The sequence below is a fragment of the Eptatretus burgeri genome, chromosome 5 (genome assembly GCF_056783735.1).
Source record: "Eptatretus burgeri isolate ZD-2024b chromosome 5, Ebu_testis_v1, whole genome shotgun sequence".
In the NCBI taxonomy this organism is placed as follows: Eukaryota; Metazoa; Chordata; class Myxini; order Myxiniformes; family Myxinidae; genus Eptatretus; species Eptatretus burgeri.
The window spans coordinates 66,959,616-66,984,197 of NC_140965.1; the positions used below are offsets into that span (position 1 = coordinate 66,959,616).

Here is a 24,582-nt window from a genome sequence, read left to right on the forward strand (position 1 = left end):
AGTTAGAATTTCTTGAAGGAGTGATTGTCGGGCACTACCAAGGCACATTGGTGACATCACTGCTGTGAAACTCAGCATGGGGTTCAGTGTCAGCTAAGTAGCAATTGTATGTTGGCATCATACTGCAACAACTTAAAGTGTCCCAAATGTTGCCTAATCAACCCCAGATCAGTTAGGCAGGCGCACCTGAATCGACAGGACATGCCAACACGGGAGAGCCGAGCCAAGGATAACGGGGTTTTAGTTATCTGGATGGTGTACAGATCGCACGGGACTTATGACACTGGATGAACGATCGGACTAGGTGTAGGGCAGATGCATAAACCTAGTTGTATCCCATACAGGAAAATGTTCATTATACATGTACAGGGTGGTAAAAGGATAAACCCTCGACCCTGAACGTCATACTGGCCATGGACGCAAGTTCGACTGGTAAATCATTGAACACTGTCTGGACCAAGTGTTGCCTCTGTCAGGAGGTTAAGAAAGAAGATCTAAAGTCCCCCCACGCCAATCCTGCCAAAAGAGGAGATGATGGGTATATGAACTTGGCAAGGAATATTCCTCTGTTTCACTCACTCAATGCACTACCAATCAAGCTAGACCCTGCAAGACTTGACGAAGGTGGTGGGATAGAGGAAACCTTGAGACAAAACAAGGCACGATATCATTTGATATCAAGTACAAGATGTGTGCAAGTGTACAAAGTGTTTGATGTGTACAAGAAGTCAAGTCTGAAGTCTGATGCAAGGTCGAAAAGGGGGCAAGGAATCAGAAGAAGAGTGACAGAAACCAGTAAGACCCCAAGTAACTGGAGAAGCTTTCTTTGAGATGACAGCAACAAGACTGAACTGTCTCACTTCCTTGTGGAAAAGATGTGTGAAGCACAGAAGACAAGCACAGTCATTGTCACAAAAGGAGAAGATGCCATTAGCAACACAAGGAAATCACTGGATGCTGTGTCTCCATGTTGTCATGAAGAAGCTGACACTCGAATATTTGTACACGGCAGGGATGCAACGACGGATGGTAGCAAGTCCATTATCATTAAGGCTAATGACACGGACGTACTAGTCATAGCAATATCTGTACTGCCATCCTTACAGGAACTCGGTCTTGAGAACATGTGGATTGCCTTTGGCCAAGGAGCCAAGGCACGATGAATTCCAGTCCATGAGGTAGTTTCTGCAATAGGGCCTGAGAAAACTAGAGGGATCCCATACTTCCATGCGTTCACTGGATGTGACGTCGTGTCTGACTTTTGCGGTAAAGGGAAGAAAACTGCATGGCAAACTTGGAACGTCTTTGATGATGTTTCTGAAACATTCACCAATCTCAGCCAGCATACAACATTGATTCGTGATCTTGACCTGCAGAGGCTGGAGAGATTCGTTGTCCTCATGTATGACAGATCAAGCGCAGCCACTGGTGTGGATGGAGCAAGACTAGATCTCTTTGCCCGCAAGCAGAGGCCGTACAACTCAATTCCACCAACACAGGCAGCCCTCAGAGAACATGCAAAGCATGTGGCCTATCAGGCTGGGATCATCTTGTGCCAGGCAACCATCTCCAGTCCAGACACGAGCAGTCCCGCTGAATGGGGATGGACACAGAAAGGAGAGACGTGGCAGATATGTTGAACAACACTACCCTCTATTGCAGCCAGCTGTCAGGAACTGACCAAGTGTTCCTGTAGGAAAGGTTGCAACCGGAGATGCAAGTGCTTTCAGTCAGGGCTCCCCTGCACAGCACTCTGCAGCTGCATATGTGGACAGTAGCAGCTGGAGGAACATTCGCATGGTATGCATAACTTTGAACATTTACTAGCCAGGGCCCGGTTGCAGAAAGGCCTTAGCTTCATTTGACAATCATTAAAGTAGTGCAAAATCAGAAAAAGTGTGTGTCAGGGGGCTTTAAAAGCAGGAAAATCCACTCCAGCAGGCTTGAAAACATATGTATCCACACCTAGAAAATGCAAATCGGACAACGACAAATACTTCTAAGCAAAAAGTCAACTTCGGGAGGCTAACTTGGCGGCCATCTTGAAAAATGGCCGCCATCTTGGATTTTCAAATGGCCAATCAGGCAGATTTGATTAGAATCCCCTGGAGAACAAATGTGCCAAATTTGATGCTTGTATCATCATTTGCACGATTCCTCTCAAAAATTGCTGTTATCTGCCCCACTAACAGTACCATTTTTCCCCTTCAAAATAAAGCGTGACGGGTGGACAGATGGACGCTGCTCCTTTTCGTAACAGACTAGGCATGCTTACCTGTCGCTTCGCTGACGGGTTTAATCAAAAGGCAGTAATATTAATCCTTTGAGTAATCGATGGGATGCTCATAGTAAGTGGTGGAAGATTCTGTGGACAAGATCCAAGTCTGCATAGAGCATCACTCATTGTAAAGAGTGGAAATTTCCATCAAGCAGCCATGGGAATCAAATCCACGGCAGTGAAGGCAATGCAACTAGTCTCGAGCAACTCTGCCAGCAAGCCACTCATCACAACATCGAATAGCAGCCAGAAACACCCAGCATTCCACATTTTCTGCATTTTATTCCAATTCCCACCATGTCCCTCACCTTGTTCCTCAGATCCGGTACACCGAGTCTGCTTACTTCTACTATCATGTCTTCAGCTTCAGCCAGCTGAATGCTCATGTATGATGTTTCATCCCAGGTGCCATAGAGTGTGCTGTCTCTCCATGGGGAGCCTGTACACAACACACCTGAATGTTAAAACCATAACCCTACACCCATTACTACCAAATTTCTTCACTTATGCTATTAAGTTACGTCCTCAATTCAACGGAACAGCATCGTGTCTGGATTTCAACATCACACACACACACACACACACACACACACACACACACACACACACACACACACACACACACACACACACACACACACACACACACACACACACACACACACACACCCTATCATTTCACGTTTAACTACACTCACCCCGTCTGCTCCAAAATCTCGAGGGAATTTTTTTTTTTAACCAAAACGTCTGCTCACAATCCCCACAGGCCTTCAGCATTTTTCACCACACATGGTAGCTAATTGGCACAGGTTCAACAGACCGTCCTTGCCTTGGCAAAACCACTCTAAGGCCTTGGCTTATTGCAGTTTCATAACCACACCAGCATCTGGCAATGGGGCCCAAGAATCCTCTCGTTTCAAAGCTTTGCCTCTTTCTACAAACTGCAGCCATTTACAGAATCAAAACAAAGTTGGGGATTAAAACTGACTTTCTATGTATACACAAAAAAATTTTAAATCACCAGCTTTCAGGTATCAGCCATGGCAGACCTCACGAAGTAAAAGTTACACAACCTTGGCAAGCTCACAGTGGTATTGCAAGGTCAGTTATCAAATGACCTTTGTGTTTTTGTATTGTTACAAAGAGCTTTTTTGTACATGAAGAATTGCCTTGCATCCTGGTTTCATTTCCAATGTAAACCAACATTGAGAATCGCCTTATGGAGCAAGAAACTCCACAAAGATTTCCAGATAGTTATGTTCAAAAGCAATCTTTATTGGTGAAGAATTTGTCGTCAATTAAACTGTACAAAAAAACGAGACCAAAACAGTTTGGGTTAAACGCCAATTATTTCAAGGCGGATAACCCAAACTGTTTTATTATTTTGTGCCACCAACGCAGACTGCTAGTTCTTTGCCAGAATTAGCAATAATCTTTAAACTGCACAAACCCAATTGTGGTTGGGAAGAGAAAGAACCCAGGATTCAAGCTATGTTAGAGTGAAATGAACCAAAGCAAAAATGGTGTTTAGGAGTGAGAGCAGAGCAAATGGCCATCTCACTTTAACGAGGGGCAATCAGAGTTGATGAATATGATATCTGTTTGTCCGATTAATTCCAACAGGTTTTAACAAGATTTTTTACTTCCTCAACAACCAATGAGAGTCATAGAATGACCAAAGGGTGTTCTTTTGGCTTTTCCTTATCATGAGCTACCTCTACCTTCCTGGTTCATCGATGTCCAGGGTCAAAGATGCAGGATGACCATAAGCTGCACCCGGTACCAAGGTGCTAACGCTACTGGAACATATAATACCACAAACAACAGGCCATATAAATTTTGTTTTAAACAGAATGGGGAGAATATATATAAAAATGATCCAAAATTGATTTGTAAGAGCACAATTTCCAGAGCAACATTAAATTATGCGGTGGTGCGGGTTTGAAACTATTTCTCTTCCCCAATTTTTAAAGATTTAACATAAAGATTTAACGTAAAGATCTTCGCCCGTAAAGATTTAACATCTTTACAATTCTTTTCAATTTGGAACCCAATAAGCATTTCCATTTGTAATGGTTAATTCTGATATTCAGTGCTGGTGGGCCTGTGATTATGCTTCAAATCAATCGGTAAGAAACAGGGTAGTTTGAACATAAAAGTTTTGTGACACTGCTCGGTGTCTCTGTATCCTTTTTGCATTAAGCACAAGGGGAAGACTTGCGATGATAAACATGATTAATCGTTATTTTTACATTCAGACCTTGTGGACTTTTTTCCCCTGCCTCCGCAATATTAGCAAATTAGATCGTACCGGATTAAACCACCAATCACAAAATCATCATCGTGGCACTCAGAGAGTTCTGCACTCAGTGTACTTCTGACGGGCTTAGGGCTCCCCAGTGGCGGTAAAAGAGGTTGACCGATCAAGCGAATCATCGTTACCGCAGCCAAGTGGCTGTTTCACTGGTCAGCACATTTGGTGCCACATTGCAGGATAAATTGAACTTTGCTCTCTTTTGGGACCATGACTAAGATGGGTTACCAAATGGCTTGGAAAAAAATCTTCAAAACTACCGAAGAATGGAAGCCATAACTGGGTGATTTGAAGTAGGTTGGTTAACAAAGATGGTAAAAAAGACCATGCTCATTATATAAAAATGATTTATTGTGTGCCATTAAGTGTCACATGCAGCAAAACCTCACTTGCAAACTTCAGGTATTTATTCTCAACTCACTCCAATGATAGTGGTGAACAAACTGAAGGTTTTAAACACATCACAGCCAGGACCAACTCCCCCCCCCCCCAAAAAAAAACCTTCCCCAAATTGTAAAGCTCTCAGTCACTAATTACTCAGTTATGAATGTAAAGCTGGTGTAGTTAAGGCAGTAATAAGCTTTTGAGGCTGTATAACTGGTGCACAAATACAGGTGAATGAAATAACAATTCAGAACATACAGGTAGCAAATTTTTTCCCCTTTCGTTACATGGAGAAGGAAGACCCATCAGAACCACCAGGATGGTATTGTGAAGATGTCAAGCATCATGATGTCCATGCAAGATAAAGATGAGAATCCCAAGAGAGCCTTAAGCATCCATAATTTGAGGTGCAAAAAAAGAAGGCAGTGTACATTCACAGAAATTAAAACGGGGCTATGTGCAGTGCTGGCTCATAGAGACAATTTGTTTGATCACACGACCACCACACTGCCAGGTAGAGCTCCCAGCTCCCCCAGTCCCACACCTGCGTCGTTCGGAGTCTCACAGAGCACTCGCTCCAACGCCCGTCGCAAATCATCATTGGCACGCAATCCTTCTTCAAGTTGCTGCCACAGGCTGCAAATGTCAGTCAACGCCTTGTCCATAGATGCACTGTCACAAAATGTACATGACGGTGAACTAGGCACGTACAGAGGAAATAGCACAACACTTCTCACAAATATGTCAATGAACCGCACAAACACACACCTTGCATCAACCCGCACAGCAATTTTAACCACAACAAATCTGAATCGGTTTTTACCTAAAACAATTAGAATGTCAATAAAATAGACATTATCAAAGCTTTTCGACTTGTACTCCTCAGGCTAAAACCGCGAGTGGATGAAGAAGAAGCACCAAATTCTCATTTGTAAAGTTATAATGTAATGTCCTCAACGTTAATAGAGAGAGAGATAGAGAGAGAGATAGAGAGAGAGATAGAGAGAGAGATAGAGAGAGAGATAGAGAGAGAGATAGAGAGAGAGATAGAGAGAGAGATAGAGAGAGATAGAGAGAGAGATAGAGAGAGATAGAGAGAGATAGAGAGAGATAGAGAGAGAGATAGAGAGAGAGATAGAGAGAGAGATAGAGAGAGATAGAGAGAGATAGAGAGAGATAGAGAGAGATAGAGAGAGATAGAGAGAGATAGAGAGAGATAGAGAGAGATAGAGAGAGATAGAGAGAGATAGAGAGAGATAGAGAGAGATAGAGAGAGAGAGAGAGAGAGAGAGAGAGAGAGAGAGAGAGAGAGAGAGAGAGAGAGAGAGAGAGAGAGAGAGAGAGAGAGAGAGAAAGATGCGATTACCTGATTGGTGGAACCACAGAGCATCATGAATAATAAGTAGGTGGAGATGAACCATCATGAATAATGATTCGCCAGAGATGAAGCACCAAAGTACCGGCGAAAACGTAATGCTAATTAGCTGAGGGCTAGATGGGGGGAGGGGTGGTGGTTTTCATGACGACTCAACATTGACTGTGTACAGTTGTCACAAAATCAAGCCATCATAGTCAAAATTGATATAAAGTTCGGACAAATTATTTTTGTCAACAAAGAACGGGATTGGATGACCTGATGAATGTGGCCTCCATTGCACGAAGGTGCGCTAAACTGCGTCCTCCACTCAGGATTTTAAACCAGCCAATACTATATTGCTCTGCACACTGAGGATAATTATTCAGTAAATGGAAGCCAATTGCAGAGGCACAGGGAATAGTTGTCGTACTGTGTACATTCTTACAAGTCTGAGTTGTTTTTCTCTGTTCAGTTAAGGTTTCTGGATTCACCTTAGAATTCTGGATTCACCTTCGAGATGGAACTCTCCGGCGTACTTCCCTTCTTCGACGTCTTAGTTGAGAAATCGGCCGGAGCTTATAAAACCAGTCTACCGAAAGTCTACTTTTACCGGACCATATATCAGGTGGGACTCTAACAGTTCCTCGAGATACAAGATTGGATTGATTGGTAATTTGGTCAACAGAGCAAGAAGGTTCTGCTAAACAGATAAACTCCATGCTGAAATTGAGACCATAAAGACTTCTTCTTGATAACAAATTCCTGAACCAACTAAAGAATCCTATAATCAGACTTGGTAAATGTCCTGTATACCTACGTCTACCTTGGAAAGGCAAAGTGTCTCAACGGTTTGAAAACCAGATCAAACAGACAGTGTCCCATTCCAACTATGCTGTTCAACCATGAGTGATTTTCACCACCCACTGGTTGCTTCCGTCAGTCCAAAAAGATGTTCTGCCCACCTCTCATACAAGTGAGATTATTACGAATTTCAGTGCCAGTGTGATGCTAGGTATGTGGGCCACACGTCTTTGAGATTGAAGGATCACATTGAACAACAGGTCCCTTTGGGGATCAGACGGGGTCAGTCAACCAAACAGAGACAAACAACTCGGGTTTGTAAGAATGTACATGGTACAAACAACTATTCCCTGTGCTTCTGCAATTGGTTGCCATTTACTGAATAATTCTCAATGTGCAGAGCAATATCCTATTCGCTGGTTTAAAATCCTGAGTGGAGGAAAAAGTTTAGCTCACCTTCGTGCAATGGAGGCCACATTCATCAGGTCAACCAATCCCATTCTTTGTGGACAAAATTTGTCCAAACTTTATATCTATTTTGACTATGATGGCTTGACTGTGTGACAACTGTACCACAGTGAACATTGAATCATCATGAAAACCACTACCCCCTCCCCCTCCCCCCAACTAGCCCTCAGCATTACGTTTTCGCCGGTACCTTGGTGATTCATCTCCGCCTAATCATTGTTCATGACGGTTCATTTCTGCCTACTCATTATTCATGATGCTCTGTGGTTTCACCAATCAGGTAATCCCGTCCTTTCTTTCTCTCAACCAATCAACGCTGAGGACATTACATTGTAACTTTACAAATGAGAATTTGGTGCTTCTTCTTCATCTAGTTGCGGTTTTACCCTGAGGAATGCAAGTCAAAAAGCTTTCATAATGTCTATTTTATTGAAATGGATATTTAAATTTTGTTGTACTAATCGAATGTTTGCTAAAACAATAAATAAATAAATAAATAAATAAATAAAAAACCCCAAAGAGGTGCCAGCTTGAGCCACACTATCCACCATACACAGCTGAAAAAGCACGCTCAAGTAAAACTTGCTGCAAACAGTGCACAAAACATTTCACAGGCCGACCAGGATTACCTGTCAGCCCCGTCGTGTCCCATATGTGCATGCAGTTTCAGTTCCACTTGCAGGACCGTGCACAGCCGTTTGTTCTCAGCTATTAGCTCTTCAAGTGATTTCCGCAGCTGAAACGCACAAGTGAATGAGTATTAAGCCAATCACAAATGACCTGATGCCATGCGGCGAGAAAATGCAGGCAGACCTCACAACGAGGCTGTCTTACCTTGAACTGCTCCTCACTTTCTCTGACTGCCGTCTTACGCTGGGAAAATCTTTTGACACGTCCACACGAGCCATCGTGGCTGCTCTTGCTTGACGGAGCCTTTTCGTCTGAATTGATCACTGCTTGCGAGACATCGGTGGAATCTCCCCCCGAAAGATGGCCTACAATAGCACGGAAAAGATGAGACGTTATAGGCACACAAGCCAGTCAGCACATGTCATAGCTATAAAAAAAACAGCCCAGTTGGTTTGTTCCACTATGTTGCAGATGCTTGGATACAAATCCAAAGACTAGAACCATATAGTACACACCCTGCATTTCTCTTACTCTGCATCTGGACAGGAGAAGCACACTTATGAAGTAAGTAAAAAAATAAAAGGCCCCTTTTCGCAGTGTAAAAACCAAATGTGAATGGGAATGAAACGGGTGACCGACCCAATTACCACTCCGGCAGGAACATACCATCAGGCTCATCGTTGCGGACGCGAAACGTCTGCTGCAGCTTTAGCAGGTGAGTCTGTCTGGCCTGGTTCTGTAGCTTGTCCAACAGCTGGTCCTTCCCATGCCCACTGTCCACCAGTTTCTGCCCCACACAGACATGAACAAGTGTACACAATCACCTGTGTCAAAGCTGTGTATTAATTTTGGGGAAAGAGTTATCGGTGAATTTTTAAGAAACCCAAGAAACCCAACTACCTTGATGATCACGTCCTTCTCCTTCAACAAAACACGCATCCTCTCCAGTTCCAACTGCCTCGACATCCAATCATCATTTGAGCCCTGACAGGACGTGTCCTGCTTGTCACAATGGGCACAGAAAATGATTAAGCACAGCATGACATCCACTATGGAAAGCTATTGGAGCATCTCCTTCATGTGTACACAACTACCTGACCTTGACAAGCAGTATGTGATCTTAACAGATGTATTGGCCTCCAGAAATGTTTGCTTCCACCAAATGTAAACTACAGGACTGGACATTTTGTTCAAACTGAGCAAATACGAAACAAAAAAAAACATTCATAATTAGCTGAGTGATTGGGACAAACAATGTTGGATTTATTAACCATTCATCTAATCTCTCCATTAAACATCTTTTAATATAAACCTTCTCCTGCACTTATTGATAATTTTATGTCAACCCTCAACTCTGAGGATTGAATGGCACGCACGTCAGATATATGCTGCTGCTGTAGCATGTGCAGGCGCTCTTGCAGACAGTGCATTTCAAAGGTGTGATGCTCTGTCTGGAGCTGCTTCTCATTAAGAACCTCCTGCAGGAGCTGCTCACGCTCAGATAGGCGCAGCGTCAGCTGCTGAGCAGTCTCCTCCACGGCCCGGCCCGATCGGTCCAACAGGGCTGTTCTGGCTTCCTGTGATCACAGGAAACACACACCACAGCCGGGCACAGAGCGATCTCTGAGTGGAAACGACATCAAAGTCAGGGGTGGATCGTCATCATACTTGGGTTTCAAATGGAAAAACTTATTGGACATTCTCAAGTCTTACCATCGTATACATCCCAAAACAAAATCATCAGATCTGAAAAATCGCAAATTCTGTTTGCATAAAGGTCTTTGCATCCCCACATATGGAGGAATACTGGACCTTGTCATGGCCAGTGTCAGGCTGCGTCTGTGAATAAATAGAATAATGGGGTTTATCAACTGAAGGTTGACAAAGGTCTGCTTAACTGCCATGAGAAGCAAAGTAAAGTAGACGTTTCAGGTGTTAACCTCTTGCTCTTGCTCCACCAAAGGGTATTATTCCTCATAAGGAGGCTTGCACGTTCAAAAATAAATATATAAAATAAGATAACATGCTAAAACCATTGCAACAGCAAACCTGCAGATCACGCGAGAGGATGTCGAGCATAGAACACTGCTGCATGGTCAGAGAGTCCCTGTCAGCAAGGGTGCTCGCGTGCTCTTCCTCAAGTCTTCTGCGCTCACGCTGTAGGTCTTTATATGCAGTGGCTAGTTGCTGGAGCTCTTTGTCTTTCTCTCTGATTATTTCATCCAAGCTCTATGAAACATGATTAAAAGTGAATCACGAAATTGATCTACTTTTAAAATATTCAAATTTTACTCTGGAAGGCCAAAGGAAGATAAGAACTGCAACTCTTCAGTACGAGCTTTGACACAATTTAAACTGCATCAAATTGCAGTTGCGGCAATGACGTCAGAAGAAGCACATAAGAAAGTGGTGCAGGTTGAAGTCCCTTACTGTCATGGATGCCTCGTTATCCCTTAGCAGGCACTGCATGCGTTCCAGGTTACTCTCTCTTTCACGAAGGGTGAGGCGCAGGTCAGAAATCTCCTTTTCCTTGTCTTGCACTGCCATGACCTGGTCTCCAAATGCCCGCTGCAGCCATACAGATTCACCATCACCAATGGGACCAAGCTATAGAATAATGATTTATGGTAACTGGACATAGGTCTCAGTTGTTCATCACCAAGATAATCTTTGACCAAGGCAAGATCATTCAACAGCATACAGCAAAAAAGGTCACAGTCTGTTACATAACCCTCACCAGCCCAATATCTTATATATTGCGAATTTGAGAGATGTGAAGCAGATGTTAATCGGGTATCCTTGGAATACAAAAATATGTTCTGTTGATAAAAGTTTAGAGCAGTCCTACCTCAAGAGCTTGTTCTCGATCTTTGAGGCGCTCACGTAGCTTTGAGATCAGCACCGATGTCCCATCCTCACATTGTTCCGAGGGACTCTTTAACATCTCGAGGTACTCCTGTGAATAAGTGCATTGTAGTAGAGAGGACAGTCAGGAGTCAGCAGGATATATGACTTAAAACTGTCCATTCATAAAATTCCGATTGAGCCGCTAAGTGAGGGAGAAGGTGAAATCGCACCCAACAATTAACAGACCAGCAGGGGTGGGGGTGGGGTAGGTGCAGAAAGAGGTGGTGATGGTGTGAAATTCTGATGTTGCCAAAATCAATGGTACCTGAAGGAGACTGTCTTTGTGCTTTAATGAGTCGGACAGTCGAGCCACGAGGAGCTCCTGACTGTGTCTTTGGCGTTGCTCTTCTGCCAATAAGGTATCATAACGCTGACTCAAACTGTACTCTCTATCACTGGCCTCAGCTTGTTGCCGTCGTCCAGTTTCACGCAGCTCCTAACACAGACGCAACACCACGGCAACACCATCAAAAGGATACCGTCCAAAGGAGGAGCAGGGCATGATCACTAGCTCAGTATTGTATTCAAACAAATGTACTGTAACCGGCTATTAACTGAGTGACCACATTATCCTTTTGCTCGAGCTTAGGCCCATCCAGTGTCACTCCTTTGCAACCCAAGAACAGAACCGGTCTGATGTGTTCCATCAATGCTTTGGGATTGTCCTACACAGCCAAAAATGCGAGACATTACCTGCAACCTATGCTTGCAGCGATGCAGGTCTGATAGTGTCTCATCCCTCTCGACGTCCGCTGCATTGCGACTGGCACAGGCCGCAGCGAGCTCCTGCGTGCGGCGGGCCAACTCACGAGATACCGCCTGCAGCTGTCCCTTGCATTGCAGCAAGCATGCATGCAACTGTAACTCCTCTTCCTGCTTCTCATTCAATAGTGCTTGTTGCTCTCCCGTACCCTAATGGTGAAGATGGCACAGAGCCAATTCAGGTCTGTGGAACAGAGAATCCTTTGAAGTTTCATGTTAAAGCTTACAGAAGACCTCTGTTACCTGGAACTTAGCCATTTGTGCTTTGTGAGCAAGGTCTCGTGCCGACGCCAGAGCTCCGTCCTTCTCCTCAATCTGAGTGCATAGTTCTTCCATCTAGCAAGACCACAGAGTAGAGCATCACACCACATTGTCAAAATATGCACAAAACACGTGGAGGTTCATCAGGTTCTCTCGAATCCATCTAACTGCATGCTACTCCAAGAGTCCCATGGAAAAATTATGGTTAACCCATCACTAATTGCAACAAAATATAATTCACTTGCATTACGTTCCAACAACATCCCGAAACATAATAAAACATAATCCATGGAATTTATTTCATTTTTTGGGGGAACAAATTACGTAATATCATATTTACCTCCGTCCACCTTCGGTTATGTTTTCATCCGTTTGTCAGTCTGCCTGTATGTGAGCAGGATATCTCAAAAAGTTGTGGATGGATTTGGACGGAACTTGGTGGGACCGGTTGGGTGTGTGTCAAGGATGAATGGATTCGATTTTGGTGAAAATCCAGATCCGATCGAAGAATTCTTTTAGTGATTCTTCACCATTGAGAGTGGTGGCTTGGGATCCTAGGGTCCTGAGTTCAAGCCCCGTTTTCCACTGAATTAACACCAGGAGGTTGACTCAGCCTGTCATCCTTCCGAGGTCGACAAAATGAGCATGAGTATACTGGTAATAGAGGCAATGCATCAGTGGCATAGCCGCGCCCCTAACCAATGATGCAACCATCAGCGAAAAAGGCAGCACACGATGGGAACCATTGAGAGATGGGGCCAAAAACGATATATTGTACATCTCAAAAGGTTATGGACAGGTTCGGACAAAACTTGGAAGAGAGGTTGGGTGCATGACAACAAGGAATATATTCTATTTTGGTGAAGAAGTGGTTCCAGATCCAGAAATGATTTTTTTATTGCATACGTGGTTCTTCACCATTGAGAGATGGGACCATAAACGATATACTGCATAGCATATTTCAAATGTCGTGGACTGTTTCGGACGAAATTTAGTGCACATGCTGGGTGTGTGACAAGGACAAATTGATTCGATTTTGGTGAAGATCTGGATTGGGAACTGGCGTACCAGTCGAATAAGTTATAAAACGTAAACTGTTCAGCCTGACGGAAGTATGCACTCTACTGAGTGCTGTTCTAGTTGGCGTAATGTAATTTCCCCATAAACACGATAAGGTGAAAGCATAATGAAGACCTGGAAAAACCTATGAAGACCTCAAAATATATCTTGTTTATGTCTCAAAGAAGTACAATCAGTGTATAGTGTTATTTGATGGTTATTTCGATGCTCACCTCTACCAAGGACAGTACTCAACAGATGTCACACAGCTGGTTGTACAGGACTGGCAATACTATTTGAGAAGAATAGGAAACCAAAATTGAAAATTGCAGAATTTCTGCCATATAACATGACAAAGCAGAGATTGATTGCAGCATTCAGCGGGAAAAAATAGAATGCTCTGGAATTCAAACAAGACAAGCAAAAAGGAGATGCACACATCGCTTGATAGTGCAAACTGCTGTCCAAGAATCAATTGAAATGCAAACTGTGATGGTTGCAGATCTTGTTCTTCTACGTCACCAAGTGGGATTGAACACCTTCAAGTTTACTTCACGTCATTTTAGCCAGAGACAAAGGTGCTACATTGTCAAAGATATCTGACCTAAAGCATATCAATGAAACAATGGGTAATGAAGTCTGTAACCATCTACATTCTTCAGTTTGTCCATTCCATTCTATGACGTGAAACAACATCTCAAGTTATTTGGGTGAGGCAAAGCTGTTGGACTGAAACAATGAGGAACAAGAAGGATGTTAGCTGAGATCTTTGCCAACAGAAAGCAACAGGCTATCATAGGAGGTGAACAAGCTTTGGTTTGTTTGTGCAATGACAATGCAGCTAAAGGCATAGATGCCCTCTGATACAAACTGTTTTGCCAAAAGGTTGCAACAAGCATCAGATGTGTACACAGCCCCGTCCCACTGCCACCTACAGCAGCAGCTGCTACGAATCACTCCCGAAGAGTGTACCATCAAATCAAAGTTTGGCAGGGAAACATTCAGTTTGATCCTCTTTAGATGGTGGAGACAGCAGGGCTCAAAAAAAAAATTTTTTTCAAGGGCTTTTTTTGAGAAAACAAAAACTGCCTTGCTTACTTTTTTCAAAGGGATGCTTTTTGGTTTTCGGGGGCTCTTTTTTGTTTAGGGAGGCTCCTGTTTCATGTTCGAAAACTCTTTGTTCGGTGATGCAGTCAGGTAGCAACATTACCTTCTGAGTTTGTGTTGAAATATTATTTTGTGTTTTCTTCTTTTTATTGACATTTTTTGGCAGTTTTACAAATGGATAGCAATGACATTTTAAACTTTCAATGGCTTTTATTGTTTTATGACGCTATTAGCAGAGGGTACCTGGCATTGCTCGGTACTGTTCTAATCTTTTTTGGCATTTTAAAATCAAATTTTTTTTTTTTTTGTCTTTTTGTGGTGATGAAAACACCTTCTGACACCCAAAAAGGAATGGGTTTGGGAACCATTTATTATTACCTTTTTTACAAAGCTTTTACCCAAAACACTCCCCGGCGGCCGGCACTCACTGATGAATGTCTGAAAGTTTGACGAAGATAGTATAAATATTCATGTCCTTACGATGCTTTCATTAGAAACAGGGTTCTTCTTGCTCTTCTTTGTCGAAACGGAAGATGGACCCACCTTTGATTCAGAAGATTAGCTCGATGGAGCTTTTTAAGTTTCTGTAGTGCCGTTGGGTTGTGCAGGTTTAAGTAGATTCAGAAAGCGCTCCATCATGATACCGATTACAGCATGCGCCATGCTGTAATCAAATATGGAGATCCCGTGTTGTAACCCACAACGAGTCTGCTGCGCTCAAGAGCCATGCAGCGAGAGACTGCAGCAGGACGGCCTTTTTCGCTGGCAACGCTACAAAACGTGCGTGCGTTTGCACGACTTTATTGTTTTACGCCCAGAGTGGTAAATAAACAACATGGCTGCACCCACAAGCCGATCGCTGGCGATCATTCGTGGAACAGGGAACGTAAAATAAATCGTACACGTAGTAAACTTGTTTGGATGCTATTTAATTTGCCGTAATGCTTGCTGATATTTACAGGGGTGACACTTGTCCCATCTGATTTTTCGAGGTTCTGTTTTGGAGCTTTCTAGTGCAAATTCACCTGCCACCCCCCATGCAATTTAAGGCCTGATGGACAGTTCGCAATAGAAAATGGAACCTGTGAAAACTGATTTATAAAAGATCATCATATACAGTGAAACCCCTAAAGAAGATCACTAGTTGCAAATGCAAGTATGACTGCACAACAGTTCGATGTTGGAAAAAAGGGTTTATCATGTACTACTCATGTTTATTATTATGTTTATGTATTGAATGTCGTGCACTGTGTCAATGCGTCATTGCCACACCGCAGGCTTGATGACATGGATGATGAAGATGACGAGTGATCTTTGAATGAATCTGATGGACATGGACAATATGGAGGACTCGTATGTATGTATTCTTAATTAGGGTAGAGGATCTTTATAGAGACACTTCCGATCAGCAAAAGCCACCTGTGTGATACCACCTATAAACACAACAGCTCTTTTCTTACCAATATAAAAGGAGCCCTTTTGGGTTTGGAGTGGCAAGTGTAGAAATTGTTCTGTTGTTAATTTAAATGACATAATTCTGCTCTTGGTAAATATTTTGAACAGTCATGAATAATACCAATGATAGGATTACATAGCCTGGTGTTGGCTTAGTGGTTAGGGTGGCGGCTTGGGATCCAAGGGTCCTGAGTTCAAGCCCCGTTGGCTGCTGAATTAACACCAGGGGGTTGACTCAGCCTGTCATCCTTCCGAGGTCGGCGAAATGAGTGCCAGTGTACTGGTCCCGGTGTATGCCCCGGTTAGAATAGGTGTACCATATCCCTGTGTGTCGTAAGAGGCGACCAGGGTTGGCGTCAGGAAGGGCATCCGGCCATAAAACATTGCCTCAAGAAAAAGCCAAACCCCTGCACAGCAGGGAAAAATGGCTGTAAAAACGTGTGGATAGGATTACATAATTTCCCTCATAAAAATATGTCCCACTGACTACATTTTGGTAAACTTTTGATATGTTGTTTATGAATGTTGTCTGAATGTAACAGGAGTGAAATCAATTTTGGTGCAATTAGCGATTGGTTATGCCATTCAGCTCCTGGACTATGTTGTGCCAGAGCCAAACCAAGACTTTTCCGCAGGCCTCCTGTAGGAGACGATGAGAATGTTTGAAAGGCAGTATTTTAGTAGCCATGGATCCCACCTCTTTGTCTTTCGCACGAAGGGCCATAGTGAGGCCTTGGATAGCTTTATCCCTTTTCAAAATATTCTGCTCCTGAACGCTCATTTTCTCCTCTTTTTCTGCCAGTTTCTCCAGCAACTCCTGGAGGAAAAACAAGGCAAGGTAAAAAGAGAAATGCTTATAGAATATTAAATTTCTTTCCTAACATGGTCATCACACAATGGGCTGGCAAGATGGCCTGCAGGTATGCAAGCACACACACATCTAAGCTGTCTAGCCTGTGTTTGAATCCTGAGCCAGCTATAAGCTGTCATCCCAGTGTTTCACAGGCAGGGTGATTCAACAATGTGTGTGTGTGTGTGTGTGTGTGTGTGTGTGTGTGTGTGTGTGTGTGTGTGTGTGTGTGTGTGTGTGTGTGTGTGTGTGTGTGTGTGTGTGTGTGTGTGTGTGTGTGTGTGTGCCGTCCCTTGGATGGACGTTAAACTGAAAGTCCAGTCTGCCAGCATCAGTTGGTGGATGTTAAAGATCCCCGGTGTCCTTTGCGAAGAGTAGGTGAGTTATCGCCGGCACCCTGGCCAAATTTCTGCCCTAACCTTAGAGAAATGTAGCCTGGCCAGCCAGTCCGTGAAAGACTTGGATCAAGCTTCCCCCGGCCAAACAGCAAAAGCCACCTGCAATTCTATCTATTCCATCCCAGTGAAGACTGCTGATGGGCAATGGAACACAATGGAAGGCCAGTGAAGTCTGCAGACCAAAAACAAAGCAATCAAGAGGGCACAGAGAAGATCACGACCTGCTTCACCTGATTAGCAGCTTCAGCAGTCCGCTGTGCATCCCGGAGAGACAGCGTCTCAGATTGTGCCTGCTCCAACGCGTTCACAAGTCGGTTGTGCTCCTCACTGTCATTTTTCTCGTCTTGCCGCTCCTCTGATACATGCTGCAGGATAGAGGCAGGTAGATGTCGACACGCTACTGATTGTTCAACGCTGTGCAAGATACAATTATGTGGTTCGAGTGTCGTTTTGCGGTCCAAGCACCATGCGGTTTAGGGCGTCAAAATAGTTACGTGACCCTTCAACATGGCTTGATACAAAAGTATTTGATCATTGTATAAATCTTCCATTCAGCAAACAACAAAGTGGAACCATTGACTGTGTTCATGGAAAGTTAAATGCTTACAAATGCACAACACAAAAATATCTCAACTCAATGAAAGCACACTTCGCATTATGGCAGCAAAAATGTAAATTATAAAAGTAAGTGCTGTATCCAAAGAGTAGAACACATGCAAACCAACACGACTCGATGTACCTTCAATTTAATGGGAATAAAGTCTTCAAACAAGTCATCAATTAGATTGTGCGGCAAAAGATCCTCGTCGGCCTGTGCACAAACTGACCATGACCAATTTGGTATCAAGGTCTGCGGGCAGGAGTGCTGAGGATGATGACATACTCTTTCTGCACTCGGTATCTTGCTGCCCTGCGGGTGAACGACTGGCCGAAAGTGAATACCTTCAATAAAATGGGATAAGCTAGTGAGAAAGGCAGCATTGGCTTCAGCAGGCTGGATGGCAGGCCAGGCAGTGAAAGGAGGCATCTGGTTGAGCGGCACCTCGAGTCCCTTTTCTTCAGGTGCAGTTTGTTCACCAACCCCAATAAGTGTCTCAATAACCGGGCCGTCAATAGCCAGGTCTCTCTCTTCATTTTCAGCACATGCTTCGTAATCAGTTCCACTGGCTTGTGAAATTTTGTGCAACGGTTTTGGGTTATGTCCTTCACCGATCGCCAAAAGTTTTGGCGTGGTTGTATGTGGGCGTTCAGCATCTCCGTATTCTTTCACACTTCCAAGACGTGCAATATCTTCTCTATCCGTTGACGAGCACATATTTACAAGGACTTCTTTACCCTGTCTTCCCTCTGGTAAAACAGTATCCATCTCAGCACCATTTTCACCAATGAAGGTCAGCTCACATCTCAGATGGTCACAATCATCACTGACACATTTCTGCACATTTTCGTCCTCCAAGACCACTGAAGACTGGCTCCCCTTTACTCGATCGGCTTTCTCATCCTCTCCTTCCTCTAACACATCTGTGGAAGTCTTCACCTCTTCATCAGCATTGAATTGTTCTTTCTCAACTGACCTATCTTCTCCCAACACCAGATGTGTATCACAAGGTGTGGTTTCACTGCAGTTGCTTTGTCTGGGCAACGGATCATCTGGTCGGGATTGCGAACAAAATTCCTTGCACACCTTTTCTTCATCATCAGACAGGACTTGTTGATCAACATCTACCCAGCCATCCTCTTCTTCAAGCATACAGGCACCAGGACAGGACTGCAGAGGGATGGCCAGGTGACGTGGCACGTGGCAAACAGACTCGTACGCAGCATCGGGTACACGCAACGCTCTGCAGCGCCGGCACGGCCATGACTCGCTGCAACCAGCACGATAGCTCAGCGATCCATGAGGAATCTCCCTCGTAAGTCCACCATTTTCCTCTGACCACCACCACTCATGTGTTGCTAGTGCCATGTCTTTCTGCAGCAGAGCATTGTAACAATCATCAACAGTGGGTGGTTCCACGATACAGCTGCATCCTGGATGAGTGCGCCCATGTAGGTACGCAATGCAGTGCAGCAGCCGTGCCTTATCAAAGGCCAGACGTCGGAGGTGTTCAATAGACAACGCCTGCACACGTGCCATCACCGTGTCATAACGGTACACTTGCTCCAGCATAAAGGCGCACTTCGAGCAAGCAAACTCTGCCAAGCCATCCCCACGGGAGACCGCACAACGTGTCGCGTGTGCAAGCACTGTGTGAAGAGCAGCCCGGCCTGGCCGCGCGTGAAAGAGCCAACGCCTCCGTGTCCCACACAGCTCCCGTCCACAAATTCGGCATCCTTCTCTGTTTCGCTGAGCCATCTGCCTTAGCTCCCTTACCGCCGAAGGAGGAAGAGCTAAGAACTGAGCACTTGCTTCCGGTTGCAATTTATATTCCCACTTCGTTCATCCTTTCGTCTCATCGGCCCAGCTGAACCGGTGACACTTATTGCCCAAAGTGAACAGTACAGATTGCCAGTGAGCCCACGCGGGTGCATTAATCCTCGTAGCCACAGCAGCAAACACTCCTCAAGACTACCAGGCACTTGGGAGCTTCATCACTATGACAACAACCTCATTCAAGGCATTCTTCGGGCATCGTCGCCGAAGCGGTGAACAAGCACGCACAAACTGTGCAAACCAGCTCAGGAATACGAAGCCGGAAGGAGCTGCCTGTGAGGGCCATGGAGGCGATGGCAGCGCTCTTCATACATGGTTACATCGACAGCGCGAGATGATCAATAATTCTGCCGAAGGCTCTGGCCAACGCACCCCGTACTGCCTCACCGCAGAGGACAGACTGCCTTGAAGGATTGAAGGAGAGCGATTATTGTACAGGACACGCGGCACGCTGTCCAGACGTCTGCTTCCAGTCTGACAAATGTAGTCAAGCGGACGCATCAGAGAAGACAACCCTCACAATTAACGACAGCAAATTTGTCCCTCAAAATCCCTGTTTGCATCCCACCCCCAACATTCCGCGTGATTCCCCAGCAAATCGACCCTCCAAACGTGCAATTCCCTTTCATACCACTGAAAAACAGCTTGGAGCTTTTAGCACACAAACACACAAAGACCGTGTGAGATATGTGTCATTCCATCGCCCAGAATGAACCCGTGAAAAGTGCCGATCCTGCCGAGGGTGAAACGCACATCATACGCAGACAGTATCAGGTACCTGAAGTGTGCACGAAACACAAGATTAGCAATCTAAAGCTCAAAAAAATAAAATAAATAATAATAATTAAAAACCACCACCTCCCCGTTCAGGGAAGTCCTAATGGTTGAACCCAGAATTACGATTCAATACAGTACACAACAGGCCAGGTTGAGCTGTACCATGTAATCATCCAACGAGATGGTTCCACGAGCAAAAAGACGGGGAAACCTGCAGTTCAGCAGACGGTTTCATGAGTGCATATTTACAACACACACACACACACGCACACACGCACGCACACAAATCACACTATCAAATTCCAAGACGTTAGCAAAGCAAGTTCCAGGGTCGCAGAGTTCTACGTGGCAATCACGAAACAGAGAAGCCATTCAAGTTGGTTGACACACACTGTATGTATGCAGGAAACGCTGACTTCTCAGTATCTACCATTCCATCATTGCCAGGCCACGTGAAACCACAACAACCAAGCAAGGCCAGCTTGCACACTGCAGGGAAGGTCTGACATGTGCACGGTGGTCATCACGTTCATGCAGGCATGGTACTTTAGTTACGACTGTCTTTCACATCGTCTCGACTGTGCGACCATCTGCCCCTGCACGGACACTCATTTCGCGAACGCAGTAACATACTCGAAGCACCTCAAGATCTCTGAGAAGCTAATCGACCAAATGAAGCCTGCAAGTAACTTTCAAACCAAACGATGGAAATCTCGATGTGAATAACCACGTCGGCTACAAATCGATCGCAACGTAACCGATGAAGAGAGGTACGCTCAGTGGAGTGTTAGCAAAGATGGAGCAAAAAGGAGTGAGCCGAGGCATCATCAGTACGTGCAGCACGAGTGCCAACACACAACACACAACAACAACAACAACAACAACAACAACAACAACAACAACAACAACCTGGAATTGTTTGTTACTTGAAACCCATGGAGCAAAGTTTCACTTCTATGCACAAATTTACACAGGCAGGAAGCTGTGGTGGATGAGCTAGTGGGGATGTGGGAGAAGTCAAAGTCAGGATACGAGGAAAAACAAAGGAAAAAGGAACCCAAGTTTCCCCAAACACGAACGTCCAACCAAAGCCACCGAGTGGAATCTGTTCACGCCGACTGCCGAGTAGTATTTGAGAAAGAGGGCCGTTGGGCCGTTTTCCTTGATATTACAATCAAATTTCGTTAATTTGAGCGGCCGAAAGGAGACGCGTGAGAACACTGCCTTTGAATATGCGTCACAAGTTGTGCATTGCTTCAACGGCCATTCGGTCACCCCTTAGTAACAGTACACATGGAAAGAAAATCTCAACAAAGGAGGAGGACAATAGGTCTGTGATGGTCTGTCTGTGATCAATAGGTCTGTCTGTTGATGGTCTGTGATACACCCAGTTAACTCAAACACCTAATCCACAAGCACACACTCCCTCTATGATACCAAGCCCACCACTCCAAAACCCAATCCAACCCCACGTCCACTGAGTTAGAAGGGGGAAGGCAAACAGGAGGGGGGGGGGTGTTGGGGAAAAGAGGTACATCAACAATCATTTGAACACAATTGGGCTTTTTATTTTTCTTTAGGTGGGAAGGTGCAGTTAGGTGAGGGTCGTATTAACCCACAACATATGAACTACGCTTGACAACTCGGAGAATCAATATTTCAACATACAAAGATACCGAGAATTTCAAACAGATCGGTTTTTTTATATATTCTTTTCATGACCAATGACACAAATGCAGATAACCTGCAAGATGCATCATCGGGAATGAGATGTAGCGCAATGTGCAACGTCCTATGGCAATCAGCACACCGGGTGGTTTGGCCGTGCCAACACAGCAGGGGTCAGAATTCAAACCCTGCAATGACCTCATTACAAGACTGAAGGTCAACCAGTTGATCCAGCCCAGTACCCCACTGACCAATAAATGATGAGACAAAGGCTTTGTCTCTTTTATAGCTGACCTTTAAACATCACAAAACAACAAACGACAAAAAAGGCTTTTATGGTTCACCTTCAACACCCAGCTCTTTTAATGCTGGCCATCAATAGCTCACCTGAACTTTAGTCTGGTGAGCTTATGCGATCAAACAGTGTCCGTAGGTGGGTGAATGAGTGATTGGGTGCGTGAGTGAGTGGGTGGGTGGGTGTGTGAATGCATGGATGGGTGAATGGGTGTGTGGGTGAATGAGTGAGTAGCTGGGTGAGTGAGTGGGTGGGTGAGTGAGTGAGCGAGTGAGTGGATGGGTGGGTGGGTGAGTGAGTGAGTGAGTGAGTGGGTGGGTGGGGGAGTGGGTGGATGAGTGAGTGAGAGAGTGAATCAGTCAGTCAATCAGTCAGTCCGTGAACACTTCAGTCATTATCGCTTGAACCAAACACACTATTTTGATGACACTTGGCCACCAGCTTCATATCTGACGCCTCACGACGGATAATTGACCACATCAAAATCTGCGCTCATAAAGGGGGTCAATGTGGGGGTGGGGGGCTTGACGCCCCAAAATAGGTATTTGCTCTCTTCTCTGAAACTACACACACAATGTCAATGAAACTTGACCACAACCTTCATCATCCGTAATGTACTAAAGGTTGTTCACAACATTAAAATAATAATTAAGAAAGTCAGGGTCTAGTGGGGTTTGAGTGACTGTTGCTCCTGATCTCGGTGAGCTTAAGGTCATATTTTATTTTTTTTTTTTTGTTTACATTCTGTTCAAGAAAACCAAAATGAACCCACGACTTGATGAAAGGAGGTAAATGTTGTTGAAGTATTCTCTGCTTACAATGATCACCTTAACAGGAAATTTTGAGCTGACGAAAAGACGACTTCATCACATTCACGCTTTATGCAACACAAGTGCCGGCGAGTCTGACATTTCAGTCAAGCAGATGTGAAGACCTGCAAGCAGTCATCCCTTCAGGATGCTTCTTCTACATTAACTGCACCTGATATTAATTCAACCTGAGAAAAATTAACTTCCACAGAAACCTGCTCCTCTCTTATGGTCAGATTCATCCCATGTCGTCTTCACTTATCCAACCCCTCTTCCCGCCCACAGTGCACTGAATCCTTTCGTGAGGCAGTTGCTCCGAAACAACTTGCCTTCTCTTCCAGGAAGGCTAATCCGACCGAAGGCAATCTCAGTGCTTTCCAAATAGTCCACAACAAGTTTGTGTCCGCTCTCAGGAGAGCCAGAAAACATCTGTCCAGCCTCAAAAACCTGGTGGTGCCTTGTAAAGTTGATCTCTGTGTTCGTCACAACTTGGGTGTCATTTCCCTGGTCTCTGTTTATGCTCCAACTGAGGCGAGTGATCTCACCGTGAAGGACGCATTCCATGCCACACTCGAGTCTGTGGTTGATCAGTGTCCCAGGCGAGAAACACTTCTTCTCTTGGGGGATTTCAATGCATCGACTGGAACTGATTCGGATGGTTATGAGACATGTGTTGGTCCCCATGGGTCTGGAACTGTGAACCAGAATAGCACCAAATTCCTTGACTTTGCAAGAAGTCATGGACTTAGGGTGGCTGGTTCATGGTTTCAGCACCCACAGGATCATCGCTGGACTTGGTATTCCAACATTGGTAGTTTGGCAAATGATATTAGACATGTGCTCGTTGATGGTCATTGGAGGATGATCCAGAACTGCAGGGTCCACCAGAGTGCTCAGTTCCTCAATACTGACCACAGACTTGTTGTAGCAACTCTTTAGTTACACCTCAAATCCAGGAGAATGATACCATCCCAGCCTTGGCTGGATGTTGGCAAGCTCAAGGATGAGAGGTAAGCTAAGGAGTTTGCGAATAGGCTGAATGGAGATTGGGGGGGGGGGAGGAGTGTCTGCGTGCTTTGGGGGATCCTGAATAGTTGTGGAGTGCCTTCAAGACCACCGTCCTTGATATTGCCAGTCGATGTCTTGGAACTCACCGGAGGGCGAAGAAGAATTTTGTCTCTCAAGGGACACTGGATACCATTGACTAGACTACTAGAGTCATAGAGCCAGACTTAATGGCAGAGCTGATGTTCAGGGAGTTGAAGTGTAAAACTGTACATGTGCTGAGGGTGTACAAGGAGGCCTATGTGCGAGGAATCTGTGAGCGGGTAGAGCATCACCTGTGGTCAGGTGATCCTCATCCTGCTTAAAGGGGAATTTGCGCATTACGTTCATCCAAGCCCATCCCTCGGTGTACTGCAGTTAGAGCAGAGGGTGATGGGCTCTTGACAGAGCAGTCCGAAGTGAATACTCACTGGGCCGGTTACTTTGAGCGGTTGTGCCAGGCTGATCCACCAGCTGTCGAGTTGGACGTAAGGGGTGTTACAATTCCTATTGCTGACCTTCCA

At 44.8% G+C, this 24,582-nt stretch overlaps 1 protein-coding gene across 4 annotated transcripts in view; it reads right to left on the bottom strand.

Moving 5' to 3' along the window:
• The window catches only part of LOC147026615 (uncharacterized), a 189,900-nt gene that overhangs the window by 61,332 nt on the left and 103,986 nt on the right, over positions 1 to 24,582 (bottom strand). For 2 of the 4 annotated variants that reach the window (XM_085882206.1, XM_085882204.1), the window contains exons 1-16: positions 17,771 to 20,049; positions 17,262 to 17,396; positions 16,481 to 16,600; positions 12,145 to 12,237; positions 11,833 to 12,051; positions 11,405 to 11,575; positions 11,081 to 11,188; positions 10,663 to 10,800; positions 10,282 to 10,461; positions 9,609 to 9,809; positions 9,133 to 9,231; positions 8,899 to 9,019; positions 8,437 to 8,597; positions 8,232 to 8,338; positions 5,521 to 5,648; positions 2,587 to 2,717 (exon numbers count right to left, since the gene is read on the bottom strand). In XM_085882206.1, coding sequence (XP_085738332.1) covers positions 2,587 to 2,717; positions 5,521 to 5,648; positions 8,232 to 8,338; positions 8,437 to 8,597; positions 8,899 to 9,019; positions 9,133 to 9,231; positions 9,609 to 9,809; positions 10,282 to 10,461; positions 10,663 to 10,800; positions 11,081 to 11,188; positions 11,405 to 11,575; positions 11,833 to 12,051; positions 12,145 to 12,237; positions 16,481 to 16,600; positions 17,262 to 17,396; positions 17,771 to 19,387 — 3,729 coding nt within the window. In that variant the 5' untranslated portion in view covers positions 19,388 to 20,049. Of the gene's footprint in view, positions 1 to 2,586; positions 2,718 to 5,520; positions 5,649 to 8,231; positions 8,339 to 8,436; positions 8,598 to 8,898; positions 9,020 to 9,132; positions 9,232 to 9,608; positions 9,810 to 10,281; positions 10,462 to 10,662; positions 10,801 to 11,080; positions 11,189 to 11,404; positions 11,576 to 11,832; positions 12,052 to 12,144; positions 12,238 to 16,480; positions 16,601 to 17,261; positions 17,397 to 17,770; positions 20,050 to 24,582 lie in introns of those variants that run through there. The other 2 variants (XM_085882205.1, XM_085882207.1) reach the window with 2 other exon arrangements.